This window comes from Euprymna scolopes, chromosome 7, assembly GCF_053919585.1.
Source record: "Euprymna scolopes isolate OS-2025 chromosome 7, ASM5391958v1, whole genome shotgun sequence".
Classification (NCBI taxonomy): Eukaryota; Metazoa; Mollusca; class Cephalopoda; order Sepiida; family Sepiolidae; genus Euprymna; species Euprymna scolopes.
In genome coordinates this window covers 103745103-103758852 of record NC_136488.1, presented here as the reverse complement: position 1 = coordinate 103758852, position 13750 = coordinate 103745103, and the positions used below count along the sequence as shown (strand labels likewise).

Below are 13750 nucleotides of genomic sequence, written 5' to 3'. Positions count from 1 at the left end.
GAAAGTCAGAAGAAAATATAAAGAGAAGAAGAAAAAAACGGAATGTTAACCATTCATGACATCCAAAAGTTTTGCTCAAGAAATTATTAATTAAATGTTAATTAAACAACTAAAAATCAAATTCAGAAAATAACGAGTTAAAATGAAGAGAGTGGATATTCTGAAGTTTTATAATTGTATAGTGAAGAAAAAAATATACATCAATTTGAGGATTTAAATACGAAAATGCAATTACAAACCGAAACATGACAGAGCAAGCTTAGAAATAAACACGTTTACAAAAAAAAAAAAAAAATTACAAAAACAGTAATTAACTTGCTTTCACTTCACTGATTACATTTAATCTGGTCTTTTAACTATGGAAAACTTGATTTGTACTTACATGTAATGGACCAATGAACGAATAGAGCTTCATACGAAGACTTGTGTGTATAGGCATCTAAAATGTATATTTATTTTTGATATTATAAATGCATACTTCATCATTAAGCAATAAAACGATTGCTATGTTAAGAGTTATCTCCCATAGACTACATTTTCGCATTTACGCCCACAAGTTAATATTTAATGACACGATTGCTACGTTATTGGTATGCATCAAGTTAAAACTTCAAGAACAAAACATTTAAAATAAGAAAGTGTATATGTTATTTTTTTTTTGGGGGGGGTGTTTTTTTTACAAGGTGGTCACCACTTATCAACTCAGGGATAAGGGTTATTGTAAGTACAGTACGTTAGTGTGGAGATTTAATAAAGTGTAAGCCACAAAGTCTATTTTGTACTCTGTCAAGGCAGGATAGGCTGTTTTTAGCAGCTCCTGCCCAGATATGGCAGCAGTATTCCATCCTTGGACGTACTTGGCTTTTATATAGATAGAGAAAATTCTTTGCCATTCCGCACACCGTTCTTTCAGCCCTGTATATTTGGCTTTGGCATACTCCATTGCCCATATAAGGGTCAACTTTTCTTCCCGGCTCCACTGTGTTTCATGGTGTTCTCCTTGGTCTTTTTGGGAATTGAAGTCAGTTTCAGCCAGTTTTATGGCTCTCTCCTTTATCTCATAAATCTCGTGTGGAGGTATATATTTATCAATTTGTGAGACTATAGAGAGTAATTTTTTGGTTGTAGTTGCCTCCAGTTTTTCTCTTGGTAGATCCGTTTTTTTTATTTGGCCCTCGAATATTTTGTCCTTGCACCAACCCCATTTTTCAAATCTTGAGTATTTGAAGCAGTGAAGGATTTTTTTTCTTTTCCGTAATCGACCAATTCACTGTTTTATAATTGCGTTTTCTTGTGGTCATTGCTTGTTTTTTCCGGAGTCCAGGATCAGAATTTGTCTGGTCTGGTGGATTCTCCAACGTAGTGTTGCTACCTGTAATAGTATCACTGGGAAAAGTTGCACTGTTATTTTCCACGTATGGCCCAGTGCATAGCCATGACGAGGGGACCTTTTTATCCTGGGCGTCGTCCTGCCAGTGTTTACTTTTTAAAATTTTCTTGTTGTTTATATGCTTTTTGGGAACATTTGGTTGGGGTTTACTTCGTGAAAGAAGCATCCTCATATTTGTATATCAATCCATGTCCCTTTGCAGAGACACTATTAGATACACTAATAAACCCCTTTACAGAGAGACCGAAGATACAGGAGGTCTGTATCTAGTAGGCTTTCCCAATGCTGTGTTCAGTTTTATTTCAGGCTCTGTTGAATGTTGAATACTGATGTTCAATAATCAAGTTTGCTATTTTTATTGATGTGAACAAGCAGGAATCATTTTCATTTGTTTAACAATGTTCATTTGAAACTTTTATTTGAAATTAAAAGATGTACCCGACGTTGCCGGTATCAAACGTAACACTAAATTCCTTAAAAAAAAAGGTTTAAAAAAAAAAAAAAAAAAAAATGGAAAGAAACGGAGACATGTGCATGCGAGTACAGTAAAACCCCCGAGATATGGCATTAAAAATTAATAACAAAATACAGTACTGTATATAATACACATGTATATAATCAAATAACATAAAACTGTAAAGCGAGGCAAATGCCACAACCAGGGTCCGGAAAAACATTGTATCACACATCATAAACTGAAAAAAAAATGTACTCTAGGGCCATCGTATCTCAAGGTTCTACTGTATTATGTTTTTTTCTAAACAGTTCACTTCTTGTGAGAAAAAAATAATACTCGAGCTGATATCAAAACCAAAGCCTAAAGACAGTGTGTTAAATACGATACCCATTAGTCTAGCTTGACATAGTCTTTAAAAAGTATTTTCAAGCCTTCTTATTCTTAACTTAATGTGCACTATTCGCGCAGGTGCAGTCGTGAAACAGTTGACGAACAGATAAAAATCTGATGACTCCTAAGTACCAATTTTTCAATTTTTACCTCTTAACAGCCCTTTTTCCGGATGAAAACTGATTAAAATATTTTTCATTAAAATGAATACTCTATATACCAAATTTCAAGTCTTTAGATCGAAAATTCGTTGAGTTTATAGGTTGAGAATTGTCCTCACACACACATTCTCACTTTATATATATATATATATATATATATATATATATATATATATAGATTGTGGTTATTCTTATTTAAGGGTAGTGAACATAGAACAAAGCTACTCATTTTACCATCCTCGAAGTACAGAAAAGAAATGAAAAGAACAGAGTAAGCTAAACGAACGAAGAAAGAAAGAGTAGCTTATACAAACTAGTAACATTTTTATGTTTGTTCATGTATTTTACCTCCCCACAAAACTCTATAATCATCAAAGTACCAATGTTTTGTTGTAATTTTAGTCGAACACTACGATATGGAGCATGCAACTAAACGTTTCAAGAAAGTTTGATTTGCCATTACTCATGCAGAATAAAATCATGGAAGTTACCTTCTTTTCTCTGTGGAAATATTCTCCAGTTGTTCTGCAGATGAATCGGCTTCAACGGTGCCCGATTCAGGACTTGATTCTCTTTTGTTGCCGAGACAAAGTCATCGTTTTTGTTGTCTTGTAAGTTTTCCACCATTTTGTATTTAGTTATATATTTGATGAACCTAAAGGGAAAAAGAAAAAAAAAACGTTTTAGTTGCTTTCTGTTTCATTCTAAATAACATAAACCACATCTTTTATAAATTTGTGAAATATAATTTTATAATATTTCACATTAACTTTAAAATATAGATTAGCAATTAAAGAGCATCCGGTACTACCTGGCATTTGGGTTAAGAATCGTGCTGTGAATGACACATCTGAAAGAACTGCATGGAATTCGAGATCTGATTTTATCCTTCAATCAGTAGCTTAAGGTTAAAATTAGATGCAATAAAAAGAAATTATATACTATGAAATTCAACAAAATGTGGGTATAAGTTATGAGCTAGTTCATGCAAAAGGAGTTGGATGTAACTATACATTCTCTCTGTGAACAACATATACAGTTCTAGATCCTTTTCAAACACAGTGCAGTTAAAATATCACATTAACTCGTTTCATCAGCCAGTGTTGTCCGCTTTTTAAGTTTTTTGGTTATAGAAATCCTCTAAGACTACAACTTCTTACTTTTATCTTTCGCAGGGATTAATTTTATCTTGGAAAAACAATTATCAAACTTCACTTCTATTTCATTTCCTCTCACTTAAGTTTCACTTACAATTAAAAATTTGTTTTTGACTTTTAAAACTGGGAAGCAGTAGGTTGTCTACGTCTGTCGTTGGATTTATTTTGTTTTACCATTCCATCACTTTACATTAAAATGTAAATATCTTTAATAAAAAAATCCATTTTCAAACATTAAATATTTTTAGGTTCATAGAGTAAATGTGGTATTGTGGTAACTGCCAGAGTTAAATTAACAGACAAACAGACAATAAAGGAACACTGATTGGACAAACAGGCCAAAATTCTGATAGTCAAGAGTAAAATAGACAGAAAGGCCTCCTCTGCATACTTTTGATGGAATTGTGCTCAATTTGTAAAAATGGTTTTCCTTTCCTTTTCTATTTTTAAATAATTTTTTCACCTCTTCTGTCAGAAGATAAGAAATCCCAAGGCAATTTTTACTTTTGTTTCAGGATGCATTTATTTTGATGTACCTAAATTTTTCAGATTTTATCCTCAGGTGTTTTTGGCCATGAGGAGTGGTGACTCATCAGTACAAAAACAGAAAAAGAAAAAAAACTACAACAAAAAATGTAGAAGACACAGAAAACAGACTACAGAAAAATCTGTTATATACACAATCATGTTATATCATGTTATACACAATCATGTTATATCATGTTATACACAATCATGTTATATCATGTTATACACAATCATGTTATATCATGTTATACACAATCATGTTATATCATGTTATACACAATAATGTTATATCATGTTATACACAATAATGTTATATCATGTTATACCCAATAATGTTATATCATGTTATACACAATAATGTTATATCATGTTATACACAATAATGTTATATCATGTTATACACAATCATGTTATTTCATGTTATACACAATCATGTTATATCATGTTATACACAATCATGTTATATCATGTTATACACAATGATTTCATATCATGTTATACACAATCATTTTATATCATTTTATACACAATCATTTTATATCATTTTATACACAATCATGTTATATCATGTTATACACAGTCATGTTATATCATGTTATACACAATCATGTTATACACAATCATGTTATATCATGTTATACACAATCATGTTATACACAACCATGTTATATCATGTTATACACAATCATGTTATATCATGTTATACACAATCATGTTGTATACAATCATGTTATACACAATCATGTTGTATACAATCATGCTATACACAGTCATGTTGTATACAATCATGTTATACACAGTCATGTTGTATACAATCATGTTATACACAATCATGTTGTATACAATCATGCTACACAATCATGTTATACACAATGATTTCATATCATGTTATACACAATCATTTTATATCATTTTATATCATGTTATACACAATCATGTTATACACAATCATGTTGTATACCATCATGTTGTATACCATCATGTTGTATACCATCATGTTGTATACAATTATGTTGTATACAATCATGTTATACACAATCATGTTAGATGCTATAATCTCTGCAGATGACATCGACTGGTGCTACACCAACTAGTTCTGAAGGGTCAGAGAGTATGGGAAGTCTGAGGTGGGAGAGTACTAACCAGACCTCCACTGGAAGTGTGCAGTTTAAATCTGGTACCTTGGGGGGCATTTTGTCACCCAAAACCCCATGAAACCTCAATGGCGGAAGTCAACAAAAATCAATGGCAAACGGCTCTTGTGATAACGTGCAATCATCTGCACGAGTGGTCAAGATGTGGAGAGCACTGGGAATCTGGGGACACTTGCTGTCACTTGGTCTCCAACGAATACCACAAGCTACTGCTAGTGAGCGATCACTGATTATGGCTTGTAAGCGAAATAATAATAATGTCCCTTTCCAAATTCACCACCACCCTAATTTAATATCGTAGATGTTTACTATATTTTCCTGGGTTTTAGGATTTTTTAGGATTCCTAACCATGTAACTGATGAAAAACATGGGAAAAAAATGGACATAAAAAATAAACAGAAAACCAAAATTTAAATATAATTTATGTATTAAAAGTAATAGTTATTTAAATATTTTAACATATAATCTTGTGGAGAAAATCCAGCGCTCCAATAAGGGACACTCTGGATAGGAACAAAAATAAAAATTGTCTCGGTCATGAAGGATTTTTCCTATACCGGCTGAGGACAGAACAGATACTACACTGATCTTATCCTGAAGGCGAAGAACTGATTGTGTTTTGTGTTTGTTTGTTCCCTAAATTCATATTTCAGTTTTATCAGTATTAAATTGATTATTGCATTACAATTACGTAATTTTACATAGATAATATTTACATTTTATATTGAATAAAGTTCAGTTTCATTATTAATCGAATTGGGTTCCTTTCTTTTCTTTTTTAACATGTTTTAATGCTCTATTTACAAATTCCCTCACATACTATCGGCAGTGACAGTTTGAAAAAATTTTACCTACAAGCATTTTTCAGTTAACAGGCTTTCTATATCTCAGTGAATGTGGTTATACGCAACCACGTTATACGCAACCACGTTATACACAATCACGTTATACGCAATCACGTTATACGCAATCACGTTATATGCAATCATGTTATACGCAATCACGTTATACGCAATCATGTTATATGCAATCATGTTATACGCAATAATGTTATACGCAATAATGTTATATGCAATAATGTTATACGCAATCATGTTACACGCAATCATGTTATACGTAATAATGTTATATGCAATCATGTTACACGCAATCATGTTATATGCAATAATGTTATATGCAACCATGTTATATGCAATAATGTTATATGCAACCATGTTATATGCAATAATGTTATATGCAATAATGTTATATGCAATAATGTTATATGCAATAATGTTACACGCAATAATGTTATACGCAATCAGGTTATATGCAATAATGTTTACGCAATAATTTATACGCAACAATTTATACGCAACAATTTATATGCAACCATGTTATATGCAACCATGTTATATGCAACCATGTTATATGCAATAATGTTATATGCAATAATGTTATATGTAATAATGTTATAAACACCATAATATCCAAGATGTGAACAACAGACATAAGTATTAAATAAGAAATATATTATCCGACCAATTACGATCAAAGACATGTTTCCAAGGTCATAGAATGCATGAGCAATTGATAAGTAATACTTATTACATATCATTATTACTTTGTATATATTATATATAGTATATATTATATATTATTACATTTCATTATTACTTTGTATATATTATATATAGTGTATATTATATATTATTAAATATCATTATTACTTTGTATATATTATATATAGTATATATTATCACATATCATTATTACTTTGTATATATTATATATAGTAGTGGCCTTGCAAGGCCACAAGGGAGACAGCCAAAGCATCAAAACTGAAGCTGGCTATACTAGTGCAAGCAAATTTGGGCATATTTCATTGGTTTGAAAATATAAGTTCTTTTTTACCAATTGTCATAACATTTTAACCATAAAATAGTATTATAAAAAAGCCTCAAATTTTCATGTAGTTTTGCCCCATAGTACCAAGTGCAACGGCTAGAAGCTCTGACTCGTTTGGGTAGTTAAGTTTCAATTCTGGCTTGAGGTATTTACTTGTCTAGTCACACTGATGAGCAGTGATACAGCAAAACATTACGTTATGTGGATGACTATAATGCTCCCTATCTTGGATTGAGCATATTGGGAAGTGATATACAAACTGCCATTAGCGTATTAAGCGATGCTCTTTGCATTAGCAAATTGAGCTTAGGCATTTGGACAATGTCAAAACATTAATTCCCTATCCGCATAACAGCAGCTGAATAGCACAACAGTTAGAAGCTCCGACTGCTGTTTGAGCAGTTGAGTTTCGATCCTTGCTTGAGGTGGTTGCTAGTCACACTGATGAGCTGTGATACAGTGAAGCAGTACTGTATGTGGATGACTATATATATATATATATATATATATATACATACTAGCAGAAGTACCCGTCGTTGACTGGGTCCAAAAACAGCCTACAGAAAATGGACTGTGATTGATGAAATTATGATAGGTTATGAAAAGGAGGGGTTGTAAAGAGATAGGTTTTGATACTCAAAACTTTTACTCTAATCAAAATATGATGAAAGTAAAGATAATTTTCGCCAAAATATATTTTTTTATATCAACTTTGTTTCCATTCGTAGCCAAGAGTGACCAATAAAATGATGTTTCCTTACAAAGAGAAAATGTTTATATATATATATATATATATATATATATATATATATATATATATATATATATATATATACAAGAAATAAATGTTACCATAGTCAATAAAAGTTACTTTTATGGTAAAAAAGTTCATTGGTTTGTATTTTTAAGTAGTTTGTAAAAAAAAAAAATTTTTTTTAATTCATAAACCGGTTTTAAAAAAATCAAAATGGCAGCAACTTTGAAATGGAGAGCCCCGTTTTCAATTTGAAGGAGGGGTACCTGAGCATTCTGTGTTAACAATTTAAGAGAGTTCCGTCAACATAAGGAACATTTATAAACATATTTTAATGTTTTCCGTTATTTTGTGCTTTTGGAATATTCGATGGCATGTGTAGTTTATATAAAAATTCATTTAAGTAGTTATCGCCTCAAATTTCGTTTTAATTTCAGTTCGCTGAAATTATTTCAAGTAAAGAGCATTAAAAACTATTTCAAAACAAAAAAAAAACGTGAACTGAACTTTTATTGACTATGGTAACATTTATTTCTTGTACATTTATTTTTTCGGGTAGTAGTTTGTTGGCTTTTCTCCTAAACAGTCTTACTAAATGATATAGACGAAATATAGAAAAACAAAGCAAAAACGGTTTTGAAAAATAATGAAGCTTTACTTACTTTAGTAAAATAATCCGAAACAGCAAAATGGGATATTAAAAAAGTAAACACGTAATTACTTTAGTTTTTTAAAGCAAAGAATCGATATAAATATGAATAAGAATAAAATGGCGCCCTTTTCAAGCAGAACAGCTTCGTTTCAGTTTTACAGTATTGAACTGTGTAGTATTGCACCGTCGGATTCAGGGTTGTACTATTGTAATGTAAAGAACATGCAGAAAGGGTTGTAACAACTGAATTCCTTCTAGTACACTGACAAAAAAAAGCTTAAACAGATATATAAATAAAAAGCTAATGTAAATGTTTTTAAAAAGACACGTAATCACGCGAGCAGAATTTTTTCCTTTTGACATGATAACAAGTAACTTTCTTATTTTTTGTTATTTATCTATTTTCGAAAGAGTGCCATGTGCAAGTGGAGAAGGAAAAAAACAGAGTTATGCAAAATTTGTGTTGAGAATTTTCTAAAGTTCCGACTTTTTTTTTTGGCTTTCACTTTAATAAGAACATGAATTTATAAGATGAATTTATTCGACAAAATATGATTCAACTCAAAAAAATAAATAAAAGCTAACGTGAATTAAGATTAAAGTTAAGGTGTTATTGTGGACCCTCACCCCTTTTAAAAAACCTTATTAAACTTTGTGGCATATTTACATTCTATGGAGGTAAGGCACAAACGATCACCCAATAATTTTATTATACCATATTTCTTCAAACTGAAACGTAATTATCAAAGTATACTTACGCAAATAGATATGAAAAGTCTGTTAAAGTTTGTGCCATATTTCCATGAAGTACAGGCGCGAACAGACCCCACAATTTTATTATACCATCCCTATTTAAGTTGAAACATACTTATCAAAGTATTTTTATGTACATCTATATCTAAAACCCTTGTAAATGTTTTTTTTGTTTTGTTTTTTTTTTCATTTTTTATTTCCATACTTTGGGGGCCAGGTGCAAACGTAGACCCTATAATTTTTATGAACCACCGTTCTGCCAGATCAAACATACCCATTCCTGATCCTTGATACATCTTTTATCATTATATGTAATCAGTTTTTTTAAAATAGTCAACCATATAGAAGCATATTCGTGATCAGACACATACACACATTCAGCTTTATATTATATATATATATATTTAAAGAGAGAGATATTTGGCAATTTTATTAGTTCAAAATCTCAGCGACTATAGGTCAGAATTTTACAAATTAAGGCTCGTTGGAAAGGTAATAACCTGAATAATGTAGTGGCCTATGTGACATTTGACGTTAAAGTCGCACATTAAAGGTATCATCCAGAGTCTATTTTTGGCACAGTTTGAAATATCATATAGTTCTGAATTCGACAAGATACACCTGAAAAAGGTCGGAGATTACATCGGTCGAAATATTGTGAGAATAAAATCTTAGTTGAGAACAATCGTCTAAATAATTCAAATAATCTTAAATTATTGTTTCATCTCGTTTGACATTGATCTAGTGGTCGTCATATTCCAGTAGCTTCTTTCCAAGAACTACAGACTGTGAAACTCTTCCTACTGACTGTTGGATTGAACCATCAACTTGCAGAAGATAATCATTTAGAACTGATTATTGCTTTATCCATTGCAGCATGGGTCAATCCTTAACGCAGACGAGACTAAGAATACAAATTACTTAAGACTTCTACTCGGTAATGACTGATAAAAATGGAAGCAAGCTACTTCTATGGATTAAATAAAAAGTTTGTGTCAAAATTCCTTACAGATGCCAGAGTTTGACAGAAAGATTCCAGAGTTCAAGAAGATGCACCTGATTAAGGTCAGAAGTTACATCAGTCGAAACACTGTGAGAATAAGATCCAAGATGAGAAAAGTAGTCTGAATAATCCAAATAATCATCATCTAAAAAATTCTGAAACATATGTAATATATACTTTGTGTGTTTCATTCTGTGCTGCAATAGATAAAGTGCTGTGTGATAATCGGTTCTAAATGACACTCTTCAATTCTCAATGCAGGCAAAACTAAGAATGCAAATTAGAATTACTTCAGAATTCTACCCTGCTATGAAATGTTCAGTTTGAAGCATACATATTTCTGAGTTCGACAAGAAGCATCTGAAGATTGAATGTTACATCAGTTGAAACGTTGGGAGAATAACATCCAAGATGAAAACTGTAGAGAAAATCATAAAAACTTCCCAAACATCGTAACTTGTTAGCATCGATATTATGATTCGACCTTTAATAACCAAAACGATTGATATGTCATAAACAGATACACTGTCAAAATCAAATTAAGAATGAAAAATCAAAAGGCCTCAAGGAAAAAGTGGGAAATAAAACAAAGCAATCACATATTTTTCTAGTAACCAACACTATTACTGGAAAGTGGCAAAGAACATCGAAGTGTCAACACAGAAATGAATTGATACCAAAACGTTTGATTTGTCCACTTTGTGACTCACTTAAGTAATGTGAGGGATGTACATGTTCTACTAAGTACACTATAAGATATAGGAACATGAAACCTGTCATAAGGTCATTTTTATCCATATTCTTACAAGTTAAAAAAAACATTTCTTACAAGGCATGAAAATGGTTAAAGTAAATGTTTTTTGATAAAATTTAATAACTAAGGTACAAGATTTAATTTGAAATTTATCCATTTTCAAAATGTACTTTTATAAACTTGATAATGTAATGAAAAAGAATTAATTTTATTGGAATTTAAAAATTACTTTGGATTTATTTTATATTATGTCCATTTCATTGCACTAAAAAAAGATAAATATATCCATTATTTAACAATTAATAATATATAATTTTCGACTAAATTATTTTTAAATGCAGCAAAATCTAATCATGGAATAACTCAACATTAACAGTTTGTTATTTTCATTTGTGTAGGCTTTATTTTCAGGTAGTTTTCACCATAATAATGTTTCGCTTAATTTTAATGAGATTTTAAAATATTGTTAAACAAGAATTGTATGCAGATTCTCAAAATTTGAATACATCTTGAATCATTTTATTGGAAATGGGAGTATATGGACCAGAGTTATCTCCCCTTGAAAGACATTTTGTAAGCAAGAGTTATGCTTCTTTAGTAAAAAATTTTTAAATTAGACTCCTTTGATGAAAAAGGTTGATCCAAAATATCATGGTGGGCATGAGGCCTTGTGAGAAATATTGTACATATGTTTGAGAAGTAAGATGAAAGATGAAATTCCTTCCTCATTTGACGGTCAGATGCATAACAGACAAGGCCTGTTTCTGAGCACATTTTCTAACAGAAAAGTCTTTAGATCATTTTTTCACATGACTAACTTGTGCATTCTTCTGTGTCTGGTAACAATGTATTAATCTTATACTTTACATGTCTTGTTTATTGTCTTTATAATTTGTTGTAGGCAAACTTTTACAGGTTTTTATACAGTTTTTTGTTTGTTTGTTTTTTTTATTGTTTTTTTTTTAATTTTTATTTCTTTACTTTCCACACATATATGACATAATCACATTGACACACATGTCCTTGATAGATCAAAGTTAAGCAATGTTGAGCTTGATCAGTACCAGATGAGTGACAATTTTGGATTCCATTGTAAGAAGAGTACAATTCTTCTCTACAAAAAGAAAGAAAAATACTAAAACCTAATGTTATCAAAATAATCCTACATAACGAGGATATATATATGTAACTGGGGACCAATTGTGAATAGAAACTTCCGTATTCAATAGAAACTGGCTCAACTCGCTGTGATTAATGGCACACCAGACATGTGGACATAGCCAACATTACACATTGGATTTTAGCAACACCTTATGGGTTCAGAGAATTGATTTAAATTCCCTACTCACATGTTGCTAATCTTGATAACACAGAATTCTAATTTTTTAGAGACTTAATTTTTGTTCTTAATTAATTGAACCTTTTAAGCATCAGACATGTAAGGTTTATTTCTCAAACAGTTTTCATCACAGTAGTATATGTTTTATTGTTTAGTCAGACTTCTTCCAACCATTAAAAACATGACTCAAGATTTTGAACTCATTTTGTAAATGCTATTACAGCAGTTAAAAAACTGTGTGCCTGTGTGTATACAAATGCAAATTCCCGCGAGTCTTTCCGTACTCTTGCTAACCTCAAAATTACCTACATGTTAAGTCGTTTATATGAATAATCAACTTGCAGACTGTTAAAGCTGCTTGCGCAGGTGGTGAGGACACTTGATTCGTCCACCCATATAATTAGGAGTCAAGAACAATCAAAATGAATTTTAATCAGTAACACATAGAAAAAAAAAAGGCAAATGCAATAAATATATAACTATCACTCACTGTTGGGACAGAGTCGTATATCCGAATTTGAATGCTCAATTGCTAATGGCTTGTCATATATATATATACTAGCAGTTCAGCCCGGATTTGATTGGGCCCTATGTACTGTTCATAACTTGCCCTACGGATGAACACACTTTATGTAAGAATTCAAATGTTTAGACCAACATTTATCTGAATAATTTCATAGAGACCGCAAAGGTCAGTTTTTTTTAACTTTGCCCTCAATTTTGACCCATTAACATTTATTTTTGGGGGCTCAAATCAAATTATAAAGTTTGATCTATGTCCAAGTAAGCTATATCTAAAATTTCAAGTGTTTAGACCCAAAATTGGCGGAAGAGTTTGGTAGAGCTTTCAAAGGTAAAATTGTTAAACTTTGACTCCTTGACAGCAAAATTTCTGGCCGAAAACTGATTAAAAAGATTTTTCCAAATCTCAATACTCCTTATGGCAAATCTCGAGTTTCTAGACCGAATATTGACAGAGATTTTTGGTTGGGAAATGTACACAGACACACATATATATATAATGAAATAAAAATGTAAGTGAGAATGTGTGTGTGTGTGTGTGTGTGAGGACACTTCTCAACCTATACACTCAATGAAGTTTTGATCTACAGACTTGAAATTTGGTATATAGGCTATTCAAACATGTGGAAAACTTTTTGATTGGTTTTCATCCGGAAGAAGGGCTGCTAAGAGATCAAAACTGAAAAATTGGTACTTGGGTGTTATTAAATTTTTATCTGTTTATCAACTGTTTCATGGCTGCATGTGCGCGGTCTTAAAATATTACAGCTTCCTTATGTTAAGAATAAGTAGGTTTGAAAACACTTTGTAAAGATTGTGGCAAGCTGGTCTAATTGTTATCATATTTG

The 13750-nt window shown here is 31.2% G+C and overlaps 1 protein-coding gene across 8 annotated transcripts in view; it reads right to left on the bottom strand.

Moving 5' to 3' along the window:
- The window catches only part of LOC145279872 (cytosolic carboxypeptidase 1-like), a 657874-nt gene that overhangs the window by 558811 nt on the left and 85313 nt on the right, over positions 1 to 13750 (bottom strand). For all 8 annotated transcript variants that reach the window (XM_080131321.1, XM_080131320.1, XM_080131325.1 and 5 more), the window contains exon 2: positions 2890 to 3053. In XM_080131321.1, the coding sequence (XP_079987447.1) occupies positions 2890 to 3025 (136 nt within the window). In that variant the 5' untranslated portion in view covers positions 3026 to 3053. The remainder of the gene's footprint in view (positions 1 to 2889; positions 3054 to 13750) is intronic.